General features: G+C 45.8%; 1 protein-coding gene across 3 annotated transcripts in view; it reads left to right on the forward strand.

Moving 5' to 3' along the window:
* Positions 1 to 22191, forward strand: part of SECISBP2 (SECIS binding protein 2) — a 29466-nt gene extending 7275 nt beyond the window's left edge. Inside the window, exons 5-17 of one of the 3 annotated variants that reach the window (XM_037494521.2) lie at positions 783 to 1012; positions 3193 to 3274; positions 5099 to 5304; positions 7244 to 7366; positions 8604 to 8693; positions 9907 to 10036; positions 12676 to 12842; positions 13434 to 13572; positions 15591 to 15744; positions 16366 to 16586; positions 20323 to 20477; positions 20659 to 20851; positions 21263 to 22191. In XM_037494521.2, coding sequence (XP_037350418.1) covers positions 783 to 1012; positions 3193 to 3274; positions 5099 to 5304; positions 7244 to 7366; positions 8604 to 8693; positions 9907 to 10036; positions 12676 to 12842; positions 13434 to 13572; positions 15591 to 15744; positions 16366 to 16586; positions 20323 to 20477; positions 20659 to 20851; positions 21263 to 21366 — 1994 coding nt within the window. In that variant the 3' untranslated portion in view covers positions 21367 to 22191. The remainder of the gene's footprint in view (positions 1 to 782; positions 1013 to 3192; positions 3275 to 5098; positions 5305 to 7243; positions 7367 to 8603; positions 8694 to 9906; positions 10037 to 12675; positions 12843 to 13433; positions 13573 to 15590; positions 15745 to 16365; positions 16587 to 20322; positions 20478 to 20658; positions 20852 to 21262) is intronic. The other 2 variants (XM_054689570.1, XM_037494519.2) reach the window with 2 other exon arrangements.
* Positions 22192 to 23064: the final 873 nt, after the last annotated feature.

Genomic DNA, 23064 nt, shown 5'->3' on the forward strand with positions numbered 1-23064 from the left:
TATTCTGGGCTTGGAATTTACCATTCCTGTCTTTCTACAGATTGTTGTTTTTTCCTGAAAATTTATTTACTAGTGCAGTTTGGTCACATACGCCGCCCACTTATATAATGATTTAAAACTTGTAGGGTACTTACTAGGAATGGTCAGTTGATTTTTGTGTATAATTTATATTACTTGGTATATAAATTTTTCTCCTTGGGTTAATTTCACTCATACACCACTGGGCACATGAAAATGTGAAGGGAAAATTGAAGAGTGAGCTGTCATAACTGGCCATACAATTAAAAGCAAGGGCTTCATGGTGTTGCCACCTGCATTTCATTTATTTGCATTTGAAGGAGATAGATGGGAAAGAAATAGTAAGTTTAATTCTGCTTGCTTTCCTCCAGTTCAATCCAGCAAACTGAAAGAGAGACAGTATTACTTAAAGGAAATTTTTTGGACTTCTGTTAAATTTCCAAAACAATAAAATTATAGCATATTAGGAATATTTTAAATGACCGGCTGTACAATAAAGTTATGATAACTATTTCATCAACTGAGAATTCTTCATAAAATTTGAAATGTATTTCGCTTTCCCGTGTCTCAGCCAGAAGCAAATGTCTTCTAGTCATTTATGATTTATTTACACTGTTACACAGACGGTTAACAGCACTGTCAGAAGTGAGGGAGTTTGGACAGTAGCATGTTGTTGCCTCAACAGCAATAGATTTTATACCCTGTAACTTAAGTGCTGTGTAGGTCGTTGAACAACACCTAAGTGTCTGTCTCTGTGAATACAGATGGGTGTCATAAACGCACAGACAGGAAATCCAGAATCATTGAAAAAAGCGGACCTGCCTCCAAACCTGAGTTTGAATTTACCAGGTTGGATTTTCCTGAACTGCAGGGTTCAGAGAACAGCGAGAGATCAGAGGATCAAAAACCACCCAAGTGGGGACCTTTACGCTCTGCCTCAGCCAACATTTCTCTCCTGAGAGAAGTGGGGAAACCTGTTGCAGTGTTATCAGAGGTGAGTGGAAGATCTACTCTTGTTTCCCTCTCCCTCTCTTCTCCTCAGAACATGCCTTCTCAAGTCCCTCACTTCTGACAGTACTCACTGTGTCTCTCTGAGGATGCCCGACGGCCTTCACTGACATTCAGCCCTTTTCACCCAGTGATACTCAGTGTAGCTGTTTTAAAAGCATTGCCCAATACTCTTCTTTGTATCTGGTAGCTAACAGGTAATGTAGTGCCTCGGGAGGAGAAGGGTCCACCATGAGTCCAGTTGCTTAGATAGGCCACGTGAACATCACATTTCTGGTATTGCGTTCTGACACAGCCCTTTTTCCAATGTAGAGAGAAACTTTTTTTTTTTAAATCTAATTGTAATATTTAAAACTGCACAGTGTATTTTCCAGACTTTTTGTCTGTCCCTCTCTTGTTAATGGTATAGCAGATTCAGCAGAGTTGCAGTAAGTGCCTTCAGTAGCTTTCACTTGCACTCTTGTCAACATTTCATCTCAACGTTTTAGCCTACCAATTTGAGGCATTTTCCTCTCAAACCAATTCAATTGAGACTTTGGGGAAAGAAATTTTATATAGTAGATGGTTGTCTCCAAAATGAGTTCTGCCAGGTCTCCCACCAAGGGAAGTGGGTTAGAGTATAAAAGCAAAGACAGAAATCAGGAAGAACACAGGGCTCACCATTGGCTTGGCTCTTGACTGGAGAAAGGGTCTCTCTTTCCCGTCTTGTCCTTCTCTTGGTGCCTGGATACTGATGCCTGTGGGCTCTGTGGTAGTGGCTTCTGTTGCTGTCAGGCTGCTCGATGGCTGTAGAAGAACCCCTGTTTCGTTGGCAGATAAGTGACTGCCTCCTGGGCCTGGTGTGTGCAGGGGAAAGCTGAGTGGGCGAGGGTCTGTGACACAGTTGGTCAGAGACGATTTCCAAGCCCCCGGGTGCTCCATGTAGGTAGGTGGGGTGCTGTGGGGGCTGCAGGCGCTCCACAGGAGCAGGCAGGATGTGCATGACACTGTCACGGGCACCTCTTACATGTGAGTGTTTTGTGCTTGGACACATCGCGATGTCAGGAGATTCATATACTCATTCCCTTATGCTTTCATGCTTTTGAATTATGTTTGGTGTTTTTTCATTTTCCCTCTAAAAGAAAATTTTTCTCTGGGATTTATTAGTGGTACATTTAAACACCAAGAAAAATATAATTGTCTGAAGTTGGGCAGCCAAGAGCAAACCATGTCTAATACTTAAATCTTTTTTAAATGGTACAGTGGTACACTGAGGGGGTTGCTATGAATTGGGGATTGTATGTACATATGGGCTTGTGTTTGAATTTTGAAAAATGAATGTTGCACTTTGTGTCTTCTTGTATTCTTTGAAAATATAACCATTGTGTTGATCTTTGATATTGATGTATAATTTTTCATTGTTCTTGGTGAGCAAAAAGTTATTTTTACTAAACGAACAGGCTGTGTCTAAATTCTCTTTTATTTCTTGATTCAGCTCTAATGAAATGGCAAAATAAGTACATTTATCAAGCATAGGAACTTTTAGTGTTTATGTCAGTCCACTCATGTTTGGATGTGTCATCAGTTTCCCTTACCTTCACTGTTGTCAGTCACTTGAGGAGTCTCAAGGTACCCCCACCCCACCCAAACCTGTTCTTGGTGTCCTTAAATGCCTTATTTTCCATGCATGTGGTCGCCTCCCATCGTAAAGAGTGCATGCTTTACAAGGCTAGTATTTGTTGTCTTTGTGGTGATTTGAGGGGTGATTGGGAGCTTTGGTAGGGTTGGTGACCTGTGGCTTTCACGTGCATTTGGGACACTGCAGCTTTAGGAACTGTGCGGGCGCCTTTGTACTAACCTGGGAAGTTGTTGGTGATGTGATTTTTCAGAGTTGCATGCTGTTAGGTGTGGTGTGAGCCCATTATTGGGGTCCATGTGAAGACGACATACACAGGTTTATTTCCTAGGCGGGGCCCTAGCTAAACTGTACAGTGTGTACTTTTTCCTCTAGGGAATGAGGTTTGGCAGAGGAAAATGATTTAAATTTTCACATTATGTACTTAAGGATTTAGAATTTTTAATTAGCATATGTTTTGTGGAATTTAAGACTAGCAAGGGAAACTATTTAAAAATTAAATGACTCTGTTTGATGTGACATGGTAAGAAAATAACTGGTTTGCTTTTTAGGGTGAAATAGTGGTGAAAAAAAATAATCCAACTGAATCTATAACTGATAATGCTGCTGCCAATCCCTCTTCATGTACAAGAGGTAAGAGTGGCTAATATTATTTTAAAAGAATTCAGTCATCTTTCCTGAGTTCATTTTTAGCCCAGTGCAGTTGTGGAATGTTTTGTTTGAAGGCCTTCTTGAAGGCAAATGATGTGTTGCTGATAAACTCACCTGGTTGTTGGTCAAGAAGATTGGCATAAGTACATGAGACCCTCTCCCCCCCCCCCCCAAGGAGTGTCAGACATGGTCAAAGATGTATTTGTCTAGATAAGTGGGAAATTTTATGAACTCAGAAATGACTGCTTTCTTATTGCCTGTTGTTAGTGGTTCTCAGAGTTTGTTTCAGGACCCCTTAGAATCTTCAAAAAAAGCCACTAAGGGGTTAAGGGGTTAAGTGGCCAAGGGGTTAAGTCTCAGCACTGGGACGCTATCTGCAGCCACTGCAGCACAAGTTTGATCCCCGGCCAGGGAGCTACCCACATGGCACAGCAGACCTCTCCCGTCTTGCCCGCTACTCACCCCAGCAGTGTATTTCAGTTAGTCTGCTGTTCTGCCCCTCACTCTGTCTCTGGTGAATCCTCTCACCCCCTGCACCTCTGGCCCGTACCCCAGTTTTTGTATGCATAAATAAATAATTTTTTTAAAGCCACTAAGAGTTTCTGTTTATAAGGCTAACTGCCATCATTTGCAATATTTGAAGTTAATACTGAGAAACTTCAAAGTTCTAATTCTCTTTAAGCAGCAGTCACTTGTTACATAACACTGTTATTTAAAATAACTTCCCTGAAATCAAAAACTGCTGTGAGGAGAGCAGCCTTGTACAGTCATCAGCCCTTTGCCTGGTTCAGTAGACCTGCTGCGGCTCGCTCCCACAGCCTCTGCAGAGTCCCACTGCATGTGCAGGAGAGCGAGAGCAGGGAAGGCTGTCCTGCTACCAGAGCACTTCATGAGCCCTTGAGAGGGTCCTGGGAGCCTCTGATCACACTTTGAGAACTCCTGCTAGTCTGTTCTGGCCAAGAAGTTGTGTTAAGTCAAGTCATGGAGAGGTCAAAAAAGAGTCTGCTCCTGAAAATATTCTAACTAGCTCTTCCTTCTAGAGGGCACATACAGCATTATTCCAGCGAGAGCCACGGGTGTGTTTCTTCTCCATTCTCATGTCTGGTACATACGTTCAGGAAAGATTTTCCCTGGAGGGCTGCTCTGAGGACGCGTGGCTCTGTGTTGATAAGAACAGTGGCAGGCTGTGGACCTGATCTGCCCCCCCCCCCAAGTTTATTATTTTTTTTTTACCTCCTAGGATACTGTAAACAATTTAATTCCACATTTTGCAGTCATCTGGTGTATGTTACTGATTCTTGGTTAATTGCAATTTGTTTGCTTATTGTTCTATCTGTATGGAGAGTGTCACAGGCACCAAAGGCCTACTATTGATATACTTATGCCTGTGTCCTAAAAATAAATAAATTACCAATTATTGTTATAGCTGAAGGCTAGTGATGTTTGACTTCTGATGTTACAGGTACACTTCAAAGTTAGTAGGACCAAATTTTGATCTTTAGCCCATTGATTCTGTGTGTTTACCTGTGAACATAACTGTGGATTGTTTTTTAACCCAAAATATTGTTTGTCTTCCCACTTGCTCCCCCAAGTTAGGATTAGTCAGTTAATCTTAAAATTCAGCATGCCTGTTCAAGGAATAAAAACAAGTTTACTGTGCTATAGTTTGCAAGAGAATGTTTTGAGTAATATCCTAGCTTAAATTGTGCTCTGAGAAATTACTGCATATAATGCATGTCTGAAATTTCTAAGGAGTTTCTGTTTTACCGTTGAGATTGTTCAACAATTTTGGTTATCTTTGAGCAGAGTTATCTTGGACACCAATGGGTTATGTTGTTCGGCAGACATTACCTACAGAACTGTCACCAGCCCCTAAACATGTTACTTCCATGATAAACCTAAAGACGGTTCCTTCATCAGCAGATCCTAAAAATGTTAGTATGTCATCTTCTAAAGTTTTATCTTCGGATCCTTCCTACAAAGAGAAACATGTTGCCCACCCTTCTCAAAAGGTATGCGTCACGTTTTGATTTCGTTGATCTCTGTACCACTAGAGAGTCTTTGTTTTCTCTCCAGTCCTAACTGAAAGTGTTTCATTCTGTACCGTTGTCGCTTATCTGAGCTGGTTGCTGTTGGATCTTGAAAAAATCAGACATCAGTCAGGAACACAAGTGGTAGCTTTTATACATGAGTGAGGGTGTACATTTTAGACCGCTCACAATGTCTGCAAGCAGCGTGGTCCTTGAGTTTGAGCTCTGGTGTATAAAGTTGCTTCAGCCCCCCCCCCAAGTTTATTATTTTTTTTTACCTCCTAGGATACTGTAAACAATTTAATTCCACATTTTGCAGTCATCTGGTGTATGTTACTGATTCTTGGTTAATTGCAATTTGTTTGCTTATTGTAAGATAGCATTCCGGAATCCCATTTTTTTTCCCCTTCAATTCAGATAACTTAAGCTGTCCTTGTATTGATGCCTAGATTTGTTTCTTGAAGAGCCTTTTTTTGATCAAGACTGTTCTTGATCTTCATTGTGAACAATGTTATTTTTGGTTGAAACATGGTCACATTTGTTTAGTGTGGTGGTTTCCTCTCTTTCTCAGTATGTAAGTACTTTTTGACATCTGCTGATGGGAGTGGTGTGTTCATACTCAGGTAACTGAGGAAAGTATGGAGGGAACAGTTCGTGAGGTGCCAGGCCTGTGGAGAGTTGCCCTCAGAGCATACACATACAGGCCATGGCTGGCTCTGGGCTCCGCTGCCTGATGGCCCTCTACCTGGGTCTGCACTGTGGCCTCCAATTTGCTATTGGACACAGTTTCCTTAATACACAGTGAATTTACTAAGGGTTAGCAGATCTTATTTCGTTTTCCCAGAGTGTTTTGAATTATTTTTAGTCATAGGTATATGAAAAGTTAATTTTAGAAAGGCTCCAAAATAAAGAAAGTGAAGCTGTCCTGTCGTCTTATAACCAGATGGCTTTGCGTCGTGCTCTAAAGCTTTGTCTGTATTGTGAAATGACAAATTTAATACAAGGATCTAATCATAGGAAAGGGTTTGGTTCCACTCCCCAGGGAGGCCTGCATCGACTCAGACTCCTGAAAACTACAAATAGAGCTTGTATTTTGTTTTGTTTTTAAACAGAAATGAAATTATTCAGTACACATTACCTTTGAAAGTTCCCTTTCTCACTTACATAGTTTCATGGACAGCCCCTCTAGGCCAGTAGATAAATATTTCTATCCACTGAGGCTTTTCTCTAAGGGATTCATTCCCACTGTGGTAAAGCAGGATCCAAGCATGAAAAGGCCCTGAGCGCTTCAGCCTCTGTCCACCTCTGTATACAGATGGTGCAGGCCTGTCAGCTGGAAAGCGGTGCCACAGAGAGCACAGGGTGCGAGAGGTTAGCAAGATGGGTCATGTTGTGCTGAGGGAGGGGGCAGACTGGCTGAATCCCTGTGAGTGTAAGTTCTGAGGCCCTGAGGCTGGAGAGCCTGTGACCTGATCAAGAAAGACCAGGGGGGGAGAGTGAGTGGCAGTGATAAGGTCCCACTCCTCAGGTCTGGGGCGAGCCCAGAAGTTTGTCTGATTCAAAGGTTCCACAGGGGTTCTGGTAACCAGTCAGCTTTGCGAAACATAGGGCCCTGGTGATAGAAACAGCACACCTGGATTTATGCAGAACTTCATGTTGGTGTTAGTAGACTCCGACATCCTCACGCTGGAGACCAGGGTAGATCCAACTCTGCCAGTTTCAAAATAATTGGATGTAACAACTATTTTGTTTATTTTTTAGTCCACTGAATGCTGGCTCCTTGGAAAATAGGGAATGAGCTGCAGAACTCTGAATAAAATGCCATCTGTTTATCTAACTTGCTACCGTACGCTAAACTTGAATTAAACAGCTTGCTGAATATCCTAAAAACCCAAGATTTTTGTTTTGTTTTTTGTTCTAGTCCAAAGCAGCACAATGTGGTGATCGTGAGCAAAGTGAAGTCTCAAGAAAGAATAAGAAAAAGAAAGAAAAGTCAGAACCAAACTATGAAGTCTTGACAGTTCAAGAGCCGCCAAGGATTGAAGTATATTTATATTTATCACTCACTTTGTGTGCTGTAATAAACGGTTCTTTCCTAAGAGAAATATGGGTTCATACAGGTTTCCTCAGTGAAAACCTCCGGCATTTCTTTAGTAACTATTTTCCTAGTGTCAGCAGAACTAGTCTCCTGTTTTTGTCCTTCGTTCGTTTTGCACCCCAGCACAGCGCCCTCTCAGAGCAGGCACTCAGTAAGCGTCTGGACGGGCAAATAGCCTAGAGACCAGATTACTTATATTAAAATTTGATTATGTGTGTTACACAGGCTAATCTCTACCCTCTGGTGGTATTTTGTTTACCTGTTTGTGTTTGCTTTAGCATGCTGACTTTTGCAGGGCCTCTTGTTCTGTCCAGAAATCTTGCAATAGTATTTTGCTATAGAGAAATTTAGAGTACCATAGGTCTATTGTGGGCCTCATCGGGAGAATGTCGTGGACTTGCAAAAGCATTGTAAATTATGATACTCCATAATATCCCTGTCTTACAGGGAGCCATCTTTGATTCTAAGTTTCTCTTCAGTCTGCTGAACTAGACTCAGCAGCCTGGCTCCGAGTGCCTGCAGAAAAGTCTTGGGTTTGACCCAGGCATCTAGCTTCAGGTTAAGACCCAGTTGTTCCCACAAATCTGGGGAAATCCCAAGGCGCTTGGAATATTCCTTTGAGAATAGCGGGGCTGCATGTTGAAGACTTGTGACCATGGCAGAGCAAGTATGGCTTGGGCCAACAAGTAGTTCCTATTTCTGCCCCTTATTTCTTGCATCCCCTCTCTAGTCACCTACAAAAACTCATGAGACATTTTAAAATGATTTCAACATTGCTTAAAGGCCTACCGCCTTTTCTTTTTTCTAGCTTGGAGTCAGCACACAAAACAGAAAACATGTCTCCTGAGTGTGGACTGATGGTTCTCTAATGAAAATGCCATGGGGGTGCTGGGTGCTTGAACTCAGCCAGGACAGTCCCATAGACTGTTCAGGTGTACCTGCCTCCATGGTGCCTCTGTTCTCACACTCTGAGGCAGGACTGTAGACCTGGGCTTTTTAATTTTGGTTTGAGAGTATAGTAATGGTGAAGTCCTTTTCTTACAGGTTTTTGGGCTCCTTTATTTTACCATTGAATACTTTCAGGGGAACTTGTAGAAAGAAAACATGAGCAAGGAAATGTTTGTATTTGGGCATCTTTGATCCTCATGATTCACTAGAGCTAAAGGATGTGTGGTTTACTTAGGATGCCGAGGAGTTCCCCAACCTGGCAGTCGCATCTGAAAGAAGAGACAGAATAGAGTCACCGAAATTTCAATCTAAACAGCAGCCACAGGTAATTTTTAGATCAAAACCACAGTTGCCATATGCTTAAATGAACTTTTCTTGCTAAAACTAAACTCTAAGGGAAAACTGTTTTCTAGACTTCTTTGTGTACGGTGACAGGTGATTTTGTTTTGACTCATTTCTTCCATTGGCTTTTCAGCTAAAGCAGTTGGTCCCTTTTGTACTAGGAGTCTGGTAACTGGCACCACCCTCTCAGAAACGAGCACAGCTACCTTTGAAACTTTGAGTTAAAGAAAAAAAAAAAAAAAACTCAATTTCTTCTGGAAACAGACACTCCTTTGTGAGGCAGTAATGTCTGAGAGGAGAAAAGGAAGAGAGTCACCCAAATTTAATTCTAAGAAGTCAAAGCAAGGCGAGGGGGTGCTTCTCCTGTTCCCCATCCCACTGAGAGTCAGGAATGACCTTGTGGTGCATCATCTGCAGGGGAAATTTGCACTTTTGGGGCCATTTCTGCTCTAGCACATTCATTATCACTTCACCTTTCGGGGGGGGGGTAATTGTTTTCACATTTGTGAAAAGTAAAATTCCAAATTCCTGTGCAAATTAACTTTGAATTCCCATTATAATTTAGTCATCTTCCATCCCTTTAGAGGTTTCTGGGGTACCTTTGCTTCACCCCATGAGGCCAGCCCTCAGCTAGTGGGTTTTGATGCCACGCAAGAGAGCAGGCATGGAGACATTAATGCACAGGAGAACCATGGGCCTATAAGCCTTTTTATATAATCTCAAAACCCAGATCACAACTATTTCAGAAATAACATTTGTTTAGAGTATATTAAACTTTGTGCCTAAGTTTAGTACTTAACTGCTAGATGTGATTTGACTTGTTTCAATCTTTGGTGATATCCCATGGTCTCATGGCAGTTGGTTGGCTCACCTAAGTAAGGCAGTTGGAGGGTGAATGATCTAATGAAGCAATAAAATTAGCCCATTAGCCTCACATACAGACTTTTGTGCAAAGACTTCATACAGACCTTGGTGTCTTGTCCCTGGCTGAACCTTGTTATTCATAAGGATGCTATCTAGAGACAGAAATTTAGGTGGTTTCATGTGAGCCCAATATTATGAAAGGAGGAAATAAACAACCATGGGCAGTACTTTTAATTATATGACTTGTACAAATGAAAAGCACAGTTGGTAATAAATAAATTGGTTTTGTTTTTAAATTTCTGGGGTTTTTTGTTTTTGTTTTAACTTTTTAGAACTTTAAAAATAGTGCAAAGAAAAGCCAAATTCCCGTCCAGTTGGATTTGGGGGGCATGCTGACGGCACTGGAGAAGAAGCAGCACTCCCAGAACGCAAAGCAGTCCTCCAAACCAGTAGTGTTCTCAGGTAAAAGAGGCTTTTTGTCTCCAGCAAATGGTTGGTTGTCTTTCATACTATTTTGTGACTATTTTCTTATGTAATCAAAAGTCATTTCTAAACTATATACACGGGGCCTCCCCGGTGGCGCAGCGGTTGAGCGCTGGGTTGGGAAGCTGCCGGCAGTCTCTGCAGCGCCGGTTCAATCCCCGGCTGCTCAGGAGGGTCCCACATGGCGCGCAGACCTCTCCTGCCGCCCGCTGCTCCCCTCAGCAGTGTACTTCAGTCCTTCTGCCTGCTCTGCTCCCCGCTCTGGCTCTGGTGAATTCTCTCTCCCTCCCGCGCTTCTGACTGTACCCAGTGCTTGTATGTATCAATCAATCAATCAATAAATAAATCTTTAAAAAAAAAAATAAATAAACTATATACACGTATATTTTTACATATATACTGACAAGTTATATCATCTAGTAAACATAAAAAGATTATTTTTGTATAATCATAACAGTATTGTACTGGAATAAGGGTAGCTGTAGACCAGTGAAATAGAATTGAGTCTAGAAATATACCCAGTATCTGTGATCGGTGCATCTTTGACAAAGGGTACTAATAAGTTCATTCAAAGAACAAAGAACAGTATCTTCCAAAGTGGTACTGGGTCAGCTATATATGTCTACATGCTAAAAATGAAGTTGGACCCCACATCTCACACCATATATAAAAATTAGCTCAAAATGGATCATTTCCCTAAGTGTAAGAGCTAACATAAAACTCTTGGAAGAAAGCCTGGGTAAATCTTCATTGCCTTGGATTAGACATTGAATCTCTAGATAAGACACCAAAATACAGGCAACAAAGGCAAAAGTGGATTAGATCTTCTCAAAATATAATCTTTTGTGTAGCAGGGAGCAGTATCAAGGAAGTGAAAAGACTACTCAGAGACTGCTTTAGAGTAATTTTGGAGAAAAAAAAATTGTAAATTGTGATTCTGATGAGGGTATCCAAGTATGTAAGAACTTGTATAACTCAACAGCAAAGACAAGCACCATTAAAAGTGGATAGAGGGCTCGAAAAGTCATTTCTCTAGAGAAGACACACAAATGGCCAACGACACAGGAAAGGAAACCTGCTTAGCGCCACAGTCATGAGGGGGAGGTGCAGATCAGGCCCATGGAGAGATGGTGCTTCTGGCCTGTTGTGATGGCCGTAATCAAAACCGTGGAAAATACCAAGCATTGGCAAGACTAGCTCCTGTACATTGCTGCTGGTGATGTAAAAACAGTGCAGCTCCTGCTGAGAGTGCCTTAAAGTGCTAAATAACTAATGTGAACCAGCAGTTCCTCTCCTCTGTTTACCCAAAAGAATTAGAAAGACTCAGATCCTTGTATGCCTGTATTCCCACAACAGCATTATTCATAATTGCCAGAAGGTGGAAATGCCCCAAATGTCTATCAACCCTTGAATGAATAAACAATGTGATATATATACAGCTATGATAGAATAGTAGGTTGTATTTTTCCTATTCTAGAACTAAGTAGATTCCTGGAAGCTCTCGGCACATCCTCCTTTGCATAGGCTTTGTTCTGGCAGCGCAGCATTGAGATTTACTCGTGTGTATATGTATCTGTCATTTCTTTTGTTTTTCACGGAAATGAAATCCATGCAGTGTAAAATTAACCAATCTAAAGAATGCTGTTCAGTGACATTTAGTATATCCACAATGCTGTCTAGTTCCAGGGCATTTTCATCACCTCAAAAGAAGCCCTCTGGTAATCTCCCATTGCCCTCATAACCTAGCCCCTGGCAACCACTAAGGTACATTTTCTCTGAATTTACTGTATGTGGCATTTTATAGAAATGGGATAATGTAATTTGTGACCTTTTGTTTCCCTGGTACCTGGCTCCAATACTTTTTTTAATTCTTTTAAAAGATTTATTTATTTATATAAGCACTGGGTATAGTCAGAAGCGTGGGAGGGTGAGAGAATTCACCAGAGCCAGGGCAGGGAACAGAACAGGCAGACTGACAAAATACACTGCTGAGGGGAGCAGTTGGCGGGGCAGGAGAGGTCTGTTGCGTCATGTGGGACCCTCGCTGGCGGCCGGGGATTGAACCGGCTCTGCAGAGGCTGCGGGCAGCTTCGCAGCCCATCACTCAACCATTGCACCACCAGGGGAGGCCCTGTCTCCAATACTTAACATTTTGCCCATCTCATTACATCTATAACTTGCTTTTTTTTTAACCCTCTGACTTACTTTGAAGCCACTCATAGAACATCATATCATTTTACTTACATTTGGCATCTCTGATGTTTTGAACTAAACCACTTGCCATTCTCCTGTCTACCTTAACAATATTAACCATTTTTTCTTCTTAGCATCTGGTATCCAGTCTATTTAAATTTCTGTGGTTGTCTCAATGATCTTTTGACAGTTGTTTTGGATCCTTGCCAAAGATACTAAATTTCATTGAAAACCCTGGCCATTTAAAAGAATTTCCAGGGGACAGTGTGGTGAGGATGAGCAAGACTGTGGGGACAGCCTGAGCAGTGTGGTTGGTCTCGCGCGCTCCCCCATCCCAGCGGGCCTGAGGTGTATGGCCCCAAAGAGTGGGCAGGGGGCGTATGTCCCTGAGCGTGGCTGTGAGATGTGTCCCCGTTGTGTTGCAGTCGGGGCAGTGCCAGTCCTCTCCAAAGAGGCTGCATCTGGGAAGAAGGGCCACCGCTTCAGCCAGGTGAAGACCCCGCACAACCCCTTGGACTCCAGCGCCCCTCTGACGAAGAAGGGGAAGCAGAGGGAAGTCCCCAAGGCCAAGAAACCAACCTCACTGAAGAAGGTGTGTGGTTTCCTGTGTAGCCAGGTGCCGGGACCCCATACCTCTCCTCAGTCTGTGCTCGCTGGCACCCAGACTTGAGGTTTGTAGTTTGAACCTTTATTTGAACACATCATAGCAAGAGGTGTTCTTGATTCTCTGAAAGTGATCCCCCCTCTGAGTGATGTGGCCTGGGTGGGGTTCCTGGTTGCTGGAGAGAGAAGGGAAGTCAGACGGGATGGGAGTGGGGTGGGAGAGGGTGTGACGCTTTACACCCTCATCATGTCCAGCTCGTCTGTCTGCTGTTGTGAGTGTGGCTCTTGACCACTCTGGCAGGTGTTCTATCGGGGGACGGTACGGTGCAGCCCACAGCGTGTGGGCTGTGTCTGCCTTCGGGTCAGGGAGTGCGGTCTGGTCCAGGGTTGGGTGACATGTGTGCTGGGCCCTGCTCTTTGCACCTGGGGGCCACCCTGCTCCTGGGCTGCAGGAAGAAGGATTGAACCAGGCCCCGGGGCCTGGGAGTAAGGATCAAAGAGGCATATCACCTTATTTCGCAGAGTGCTTACCTGTAAGTAGAAATATTTATGTATTTTAATTTTTTGTTTGATTTTGAAGATTATTTTGAAAGAACGGCAAGAGAGAATGCAGCAGCGTTTCCAGGAAAATGTGGTGAGCCCAGCTTTTGCCAGTGATGATGTGCAACACAGGGAGAGTGGAGGTGATGACCAGTCCCTGGAGCAGGTTGAGCCCTCAGGTACCAATTTCTTTTTGTTTGCTGCTTACAGGAATTTTCACTGGGGCAGCCGTGTGTGTACAGCAAACTATCCGAAGCTCTGCTGGCCCCTGCCCTTTGTGGTAAAAGCACCAGCCTTGACCCTGGGAAATGCAGTTTTCAGATTCCCATCTTGACAGTAAGGGCACCCTGGATGGGTGGAGCTTGCGGGGGCTCTGGTTCTGGTAGTGTCTCTGAGGGACAGAGGAGATGAGCCTCAAAACTTGAAGTTCCCACGATAATGACACCACAAACTGCCAAACTGGTTTCCTACAACCTGTAAGACATGGATGGTGTCAAACAAAAGGGCAGATCAAGATTTAAGCAAGCTTGTTATGTTGTAAGAAGGCTGTTATAGCACCTTCAGTGATACATTCAGAAAACATCCACACACACAAACCCTAAACATGCAGCTTGGGAGATTACAGAGTAGCGGGAGTGCCCCATTCGGAAGCAGAACAGCCCTAGTGTTCCCCAGACCCTAGACCAAGGCCTTGCTCCTGACCACAGCACAGCTAGTGACTTTGGAACTTCTAGCAGTGGGCTCTGGCAGTGTATGTCCCTGCTGCGTAGTGCCAGGTATGTGAGCATGTAAGGTCGTAGATGGGTGTGTGGCATTTCTGCTTTGCAGCTATAGGAGTAGGGTTGCTGTGGCCTGTGCTGGAGGTGTGGCGGGTTGGGTGCCAGCATTCCCTCCTATGGTTTTCCTGTGGCAGGACTGTGGAATCCAGGGGTCCTCTGCCCTCTAGCCCTAGAAGTTCCTGCCCAACAGGTGTGCTGGTGCCTTACAGTTTACCCTGGGTGGGGAGCAGGCCAGCAGCGCGTGAACAGTATCCTGGCTTTTGAATTCCTTCACCTGATAACCCTTCCCCTCACTTGAAAATTGAAAATCTCGGGCCTCCCCAGTGGTACAGCACATTGAGCGCAGTGTTGTGAGGCTGTTCGTAGGCTCTGCAGCACAGGTTCACTTCCCAGCCGGCCAGGGAGATACCCACATGGCGGGGCAGACCTCTCCTGTCTTGCCTGCTGCCCCCCTCAGCAGTGTTTTTGGTCATCTGCCTGTTCTGCTCCCCACTCTGTCTCTGGTGAACCCTCTCACCCTCCTCCACTTCTGGCCTGTACCCCAGTTCTTTTATAAATAAATAAATCTTAAAAAAAAAAGAAAAGAAAATTGAAAGTCTCTTGCAGTAACTTTTGGGAGACTTAAGCTATTACGTAAGGTATGTTTAAACATAACTTTTAAGGCTCTCATGGGTTAGGCCCATGAGTTCTCAACTCTTACAAGGATTATTTGATAAAGAAATATCTCCAGCATTGAAGTGCAAAAATTCAGAGCTAAAACCCTACCTTTAAAACTGATGTGAAGGGCTTCCCTGGTGTCGCAGGCAGTTGAGCGCAGTGCTGTGAAGCTGTCTGCAGCCTCTGCAGTGCCGGTTCAGTCCCCGCTGGCTGCAGAGCAACCCACATGGCTCAGCAGACCTCTCCTGTCTCACCCTCTGCTCCCCTCACCGCAGTGTATTTCTTTTGTCGGACTGCCTGTTCTGTTCCCCGCTCTGTCTCTGGTGAAACCTCTCACCCTCCCACATATCTGGCCTGTACCCTGGTTCTTGTATAAATAAATAAATCTTTAAAAACAAACAAACAAAAAAAAAAAAACTTGAGGTTAAGTCTCAAAATTTAAAATAAATTTGGCCACTGAATCTTGCACTTAGAAGTGGCTATCATGGCGAGTCATATGACTATTTTGCCACTGAAAAATAGAGGCTAGGGCCCCTCCAGGCAAGGCAGAAAGGTGCCATGTCTGTTTCCACCAGTACTTGTTTGTCCCAGGTCATTGCACCTCAGGCCCACTGTCAGGCCCCGCAGCATCGCAGCTAGGTGGTGGACACATGTGGAGTCCGGCTGCTATCGTGACAGGGTGTTGTGAAGCTAACGTGTACCCCCACCCACAGGCCTCTGTTGCAGATGCTGTGTAATTCTTCCTTTCTCTGTGAATACAGGAGGGGTGGACACCGTGTCAGTGTCTGAGGCTCCTGCTGTGGAGAGCAAGTCTGAGGAGTGTCTGGGGGCAAAGATTCCGAAGGAGACGGAGGTCTGCCCCCTTGCCCCTGACAGCACCTGCTACCCCAAGATCCACAGCCGGAGATTCAGGGAGTGAGTGAGCTGTGGTGGGTGCCGCCCACGGGGACTAGGCGGGTGATGGCCCCCTGGTGAGGAGCATCTGTGTCTGCCACCCTGAGAAGCTGGCAAAGCCTCGATGCTGAGCGCCAGCTTGTTTTCCTCTTGCTGGTGGGAGGTGACCAGTACCTAGTCAAGAGGGGCGTGCGGTAGAGGCGCCTGTCCGCCTCTCTGGGGCTTCTGTCCTGCACGGTGCCAGAAGCTCCCCGGAGCCCGGGAAGCAAGTGACTGCCTGGGTTCCATGTGCGCTTTCATTTCTCTGCATGCTTACTGAGGGAGCTGTGTCTCGCCCCTTCCTCCAGGGTGGCCTCTCCCGCCGTTTGTGTTCATGACGGGGTGGCACGTGGGGAGCGGCCATGATGAGCCATGGTGGCGAGTGGGGCACAGGTTTTGTTCCTTGTAATTGGGAATGGGAGAGGATGCCCTGATCCTACCCTGTGAAATCAAGCCGCCCAGGAGTCTCATCTTTTGAGCATTGCTCATCCAGTGTGCTGCTAGCGCAGGGCCACACTGTCCACTTTGCTCATCTGAGGAGGGACAGGCGCGGCGCAGCGGTGTCACAGCCATGGGACGCCGATGGTCTTGTGTTTTTTTCAGTTACTGCAGCCAGATGCTTAGTAAAGAAGTGGACGCCTGTGTTACGGATCTCCTGAAAGAACTGGTCCGTTTCCAAGACCGTATGTACCAGAAAGATCCAGTCAAGGCGAAGACCAAACGCCGACTTGTACTGGGGCTAAGAGAAGTTCTCAAACATCTGAAGCTCAGAAAGCTGAAATGCATCATCATTTCTCCTAACTGTGAGAAGATACAGTCGAAAGGTAAACACTGTTGTCTCCTGGCACGTGGTCCTTTAGTGTTGACCACTCACCAGTCAGTGCCTGGTGCTGCTTTGTTTTATTTTTCAGTTAATTTGTTTTCCAGAGTTCATGGTCACTGAGTGCCTTACTGTGTGACTGTGTGTCATGGTTCCCGTGGCCCGTGTAGCCTTGTCGTGTGCCAGGTGGCGCAGTGCCAGTTTACTCTGGAACTGGGGAGGGTCACTGCTCACTCACCATAGAGATTGTGTGATCCGCAGCTGGATACCCCCTGCCACGGGCCTTTGTCTTGTTTGCATTTGCTTGTTCAATCTGTCACAGTTGAAGCTGCGCAGTTGAAGCTGTGGGTTGTCTCAGCCATAGCCATCTCACTGATGCTGGGAGGTCTGTTGTGTTCAGTGGGGTGGGATACACGTCCTGGGTGAACCCTCAACTTATTCATTTCTGTCCTCGGGCCGCACAGCAAGGGGCATGGTGGTCAGTGTGAGCCAGCGCTCGCGGCACACCTGGCCTTCCCCGGCCGCGCTCTCACCGTCTCCCTGCAGAGGAGCCAAGTCGTGCTGCATCTGTTCGTTGGGTGTTCAGTGTACATGAGACGTTTAAGTATCAATTCCTGTACTTTTTTGCTTTGAGGTATAAGCAACTTGATTATAGTCTTGATTAAGACTATAGTATAGTCTTATATTATCCTTATTAGAGAAGATCTGTGGGTTTTATTGGCCTTTCTCAGCTGGCTGGGCTAGTTCTTTCTGCTTGCTGTGTGGCATGACGGGTTCCAAGGTTGGAGAGGCCCTTGAGCAAGAGACAGCATGGCCTGTGTGTAGGGGGCTGGCCAGTCTCTGTGGTGAGCTGAAATCACGTCGCTGTCACTAGACCCGTGGAACACAACCGTTCCCCAGCTCTGCTTTCTGCCTCTCCCTTTTCCCAGACCACCCAGAATTGGTCTTTTCTTTAAAGTTTCTATCCCCTGAGGTTGCTGCTTCCCCACCCTCCCTGCTCTTCAGAGTGCTCTGAGGCAGGGTGGGCAGAAGTGAGGGGTGGGGGCTTTAGCATTAGCCCCCATCAAGCTGAATATGCCCATTTCCCAGAGAAGTTCCTCCCTCGAAAGGAAGTTCGAAGAGCCCTTGTCACTGGGGGACCAGGTGATAGGAGTTGTGTGTGCCACCCCCTGCCGGAGCAGCCCATCACTCTTTACTTTCTTCTGAGGAGTAAGCCCCCAGATTCCTCCAGCCACACAGAGTCAATCACTGCTGCCAGATTTTTGTCCGTCCTGGAGATTATAGGGGGAGGGAAAGTGTGTGTGTGTATCTGTCTGCCTTGTTTTAGCGTCAACTGTGTGTCTCCAGGTCTTTCCGAGACCCGCGGCAAGCTCACTAGGGGCCCCGTGGCTCTGTCCTCACCAACACCGCTGTTGTGTCAAAAACAGCTGTAAACGTGGCCGCTATGTACATGTCGTTTCTGACGCAGTGTGCGCGTGTGCACCCAGTACCCACACCACCCACCTCTTGACGACAGAACAGCCCCAGCATGTGCGCAGCTCCCTTCCGGCCACCCCGACCACTTGGGGAAATATTAGGAGCGCTTTTCTAGTGAACCTCTTTTCACTTGTTTGAGACTGTGGTATTTTCTGTGACTGCTGACTCATTCTGTTCAGTTTGTCTTTTGGGATGTTGATCTTTTTTATATTGACATTGTACCTTTTTTTTTAAGTAAGAATTTATTTCTTTGGGTAAGAGTTGCAATTGCTTTTTTAGTTTGTGGTTTGCCTGTATTTTTTAACCTGTTTTGGGCCATGCAGAGGCTTGAGGTGTTTGTGTGTGGCTCTGTCACTGGGCTTGCTTCAGTGCATCTAGATTTCACGTTGTTCTTCAGCCTTGTGAGTCTAAGGTCATTAAAGGTCTGTTGTTTTAGAAAATGTCAGAAGTTTAATTCAAAAGTCATGACATTTCCCCATGAAAAAATAAATACATCACAATGATGTAGAAATAAGTTTATTCATTCTATGAAATTCCACTGCATAAAAGTTCACAAATACACATTTCTCAAAGTTAATATAAATTACAGACTTATGTGAAAAGCCTAACTCATCTCTTAACTAGTCATACTCTCTCTCCATGGAGATAATTATGGGATAAATGTTCTATGAATAAATGAATGAGACTGTGTCATCACCTTAAAACCCTTTGATTTGTGTCTTATCTTTCCCCATATCACAATAAAGAAGTACTAGACTTAAATTACAAAGACCTTTTTACTCGATACTGATGTCAGATTTTATAGAACAAAGAATGATTTCAGGTGGTGCTTGGACACTGTTTTACAGATTGTAGTGTCTGCACCAAACACATGTAAATGCTTGAATGGCATGAGATTTAATGTACAAAATCTTTACTTATATATTATTACTTAATATACAGACCATAATGTATATGAAACCATTCAGGTTTTTGTTCTTATTTTCAAAATTGTAATTATGTTAATAATAAATAAGCAACGTTTTAGAGTGCAAAATGAAAGCATGTTCGGTTATTAGAAATTAAAAAATTTCCTGATTCGTCCATGGTTTTCTTTGTTTAGGTATATTTCCACCTAAGATGGATCTTTCCAGAAGTTGACCCAGTGGTCCCCGCTGCCTTTCCTCCACCACCACTGCTCCCACATGCCATGTCTCACACCTCAGTTCCACACTGTTGGGTGGTCTGCTTCCCCTTGCTTCTGTGCTGGTCGCTTTAGTTTTAACGCCCAGTGATCCTAGCCTAACACTATTCTCCTTTTAGAAAAAGCTATTCTTGTGGGCTTTTATACTTTGTTTCTTGCAAAGATCCAGTGCGTATTGTTACACTATTTCAGTTTCAGGCTGACTGACAGGTTGTTTTGGATCACTGTTCAGCAGCACCTGCGCCTTCTGTTGGTTTCCTGCTCCTGTTGTGTTTTCATGTGATTCCTGGTGGCTCTGTGAATGCCATGTTTCTTGATAAATTTATTCCTCATGATGTTTTGTTGCTTTCGTAAGGGCGTCATTTCTTCCATGGCGTGTACTCAAGGCTGCTGTGGAGTGTGTGCGGCGCTGGATTTGTGTGGTGTGTGTTCACCGGCGTCTCCTTGATGGGCGAAGTGGTCACTTCTGCTGGCTTTTTGGGTTGGTGGGCTGGTTTCCCCCTCACAGCCTTGCCCTCTTCCTTTTGCTCACAGTGCCTCTCCTTGCACTCCCTGAGCATGGTCTAGCTGGCACCTCACTGGGGGGCAGGCAGCAGTCAGGGACCCCGGCAAGGTCATGTTTGGGGCAGGGATGTGGGATAGGACATGCTCAGGGTTTCCATCTGTAAGTGGGGTGTAGCCTCCCCCTTCAGGGTTTTGGGGGCATAGAGGAAGGTAATACACACGAGGCACAGCAGTGCAGTGAGGCCTGGCACAGCACCCTGTGTGTTCAGTAAATAGTCACCAAGCTCCATTTTTCCACTATTTGTAATGCCAGCTGATGACACAATGTAGACGTAGTTTATTACACCAGCAAAATCTTTTTTGAAGACTTGTCTTTTCTTGCACATGACTGGGAGTGAGGAAACTCACTTTCTCCAGTGCCCTCTGGCAAGACCCCTGATGTGTGTGTGGAAAGCAGCTGGAGTGCTGCTTTCTATGGGAAAAGGCCTCGCGGCCAGCCACCCCCCCCACCCCATGACAGAACCTCCTCCCCACCCCCATGACGCACTCCCACCCTCTCTCCTTGTCCTTCTACCAGGCGGGCTGGACGACACTCTTCACACCATCATTGACTGCGCCTGTGAGCAGAACATCCCCTTCGTGTTTGCTCTCAACCGCAAGGCTCTGGGGCGCAGTTTGAACAAAGCTGTTCCTGTCAGCGTGGTGGGGATCTTCAGCTACGATGGGGCACAGGTGAGATGGGCGGGTTTGTGGGAGGAGTTGGGGAGGTGGGTAGTCTGGATTCACTGCTGTCACAGTAGTGCTTTGGGTGTCATCAGGTGGGTATCTCCCACTTTCCTGTGCAGACCTGCAGGGCAGTATGTAAAGGACCCTTTGTGGTCAGGAGACATCACTTGTGTCCTCTCCACCCCAGGACCAGTTCCACAAGATGGTAGAGCTGACGATGGCCGCCCGACAGGCATATAAGGCCCTGCTGGAGAACGTGCACCAGGAGCTGGTAGCAGAGCCTGGGCCCCAGGCGCTCACGAGCTTACACGAGCCAAGCCCCAGCTGCTCTGCAGACCATGCCTTCCCAGCTCCCACTGGAGAAGAAGAGCCACATTACAGTGAGTGCGGGAAAGGCCTGGGTCAGCACTGAGTGCCCGAGGGTCTTCACTGGCTTCAGTTAAAGTCCAACTCCCCGGGAGAGCAACTTGGTCACTCTCAAGGGGCAGGCTGCAGAAGGCCTGGCCGCTGTCCAAGAGGTGTTCTTGGATTAGCAGAAGTCAGGGCACTGCTCGGTGTGTCTCAGACACAGCTTAGATGGCACCCAGTAGGTGGCCTGGGGGTAACTGGGCCCAGGGGGAGTCTGTCAAGGTCCCAGAGCCCCGAGGTATGGCCAGTGCTGCTCACTGGGGTGGCGCATGAGAGGGGTGGTTGAGTCTGTGCTGGTCACTGAGTGGGGAGTCAGCTGCTGGGCAGCTCCCATCTGTGCCGACTGTACCTGTTCATCAGCTGGGCTGCTTTCTTGTTTGCAGTTGAAATCTGGAAGAAACAACTGGAAGTGTACAATCAGTGTGCCTTGGAACTGGAAGACTCTCTGGAAGCTTCAACCTCTCAGATGATGAACTTGAGTTTATGAGAAGAGTTCTTCTTTTTGTGTGTTTGTGTACTTGGGGTGAGGAGGGGTGGTTTGAAAGACTTGAGGGCCTTTTTCTTCTCAGTTCTTCATTGACCTAAAGTATTTGTATGATTCCTTAGTTGGGAAGTTAGTCTACGTGGAGGGCATGTGTGGCAGCATCTGTGGGCATCCAGGCTGCGCCTCCTGAATGGGCACTTGGGCATCTGGTGGAGCCTTTTCTAAAAGTCTCAACAGCTTTGGCTCTCTGAGTGCACTGAGTCTGGAAAATACTGGAAAACATGGTGTCAGAGTTCTCTGCTCCTGGGAGACCTCCTCTCCATTGCCTAATAGCTGAGCCAGGTGAGCGAGCGGCAGCACCAGTGGTCGCAGTGACCGGCAGGAGTTGTTCTCTGTCCAGTGAGCCGGCTCGGCCCTGCAGAAGCCACCCAGGGGGCGCAGGGCCTTTCTCACAGCATGGCTTTTCAACCACAAGAGTTGGAGATTCTTAGAGGGTTTGCTAAAATGAGCCTCACAAGGAATATTGATTCTCTAACCTGTGACCTTTTGACATGAATTATTCCCTTTTATTTTTCCAAGCAGCAATGTATATTGAACTTCTTAAATTTCGGTTTTGATAATCTACCACTCTTTTCCTTTGTAAATGAACATATTCTGAATGTAGTTTCTGTCGTCATGGCCAGGAGAAGTTTCCTATTTTCCTGTCAGAAAGAGTGTTTATTTATTTTAAATAAAGAGCGATTATTTAATTTCACTGGAGGTCATCCTCTCAGGCTTCGGAGCGAACGGTTCCTGGCTTGCTTGTTGGTGCGTCCTGCCGTGTCCCTCTCAGGCACTTCTGTTTACCCTGAGGGGGTCAGTCGGAAGAGGTGCACCGTGGCAGGACCTCCTTAGTGACACCTATTGTTGCTGAAGTCCACCTCTGTCCCGCATGCCTGCACTCCTGTCTCAGGAGATGGATGTCATTTTGCTGCTGTTTGTCAGGCAAGCAGTGCTGTTTTGGCTTTGAAGACACTATTCTGTTGAGTTCAGCCCTTCTACGCCATCACGTGATGAGCGAGTAAAGGTGGAATAATGAGTTGGAAATGCAGGCTGTGTTGTGTGGACAACACTGGCAGGGGGACATGTCGTTCCCACTGTGTACCCCGAGTTCCTTCCTTGGGGCCACCAGAATGGCTTTCCAACCTCCGTTTGTCAATAGGTAGCAAGGTGACTACAGTAAGTTTGAAAATAGATCATTCACAGAAGTTCCCAAATTAATTTATATGGAGAAAATCAGATGTCCTATCAGCTGTACTAAGAAGTCTAGAATTATAAAACGTTTACAAATCTGTATGGGGGACCCAGATCCTCTCAGCCCAAGGCCTCTGGGCCTGGGGACTAATCTTGGGGGTGGAGGGGCTCATCTGAGTCTCATGCAACTCAGTGCCAGGTGCCCCAGTCATGGCTTCACTCCTGACCAAGCCACTGCTGCGGGTGACATCAGTGACCTGGGCTGTCAAGGTGCCACAGGAAGCAAACAGCCTAGGGCCTCCCCAGTATGGTCACTTCACAGAGCACATGCACAACTCTAATTTTTTCAACAGTTCAGTGAGCTAAAGCCTCATCCGCATACCATAGAACCGCAAATCCCAACAGAACACCCATTAGGGAACTGGAGGTGTCTGCTTGTTCTGTGAGGACAATGCTCTCCTGTGTGCA

This window comes from Talpa occidentalis, unplaced genomic scaffold (genome assembly GCF_014898055.3).
Source record: "Talpa occidentalis isolate TD23 unplaced genomic scaffold, MPIMG_talOcc4v2.1 talOcc4.7, whole genome shotgun sequence".
NCBI classification, from domain to species: domain Eukaryota; kingdom Metazoa; phylum Chordata; class Mammalia; order Eulipotyphla; family Talpidae; genus Talpa; species Talpa occidentalis.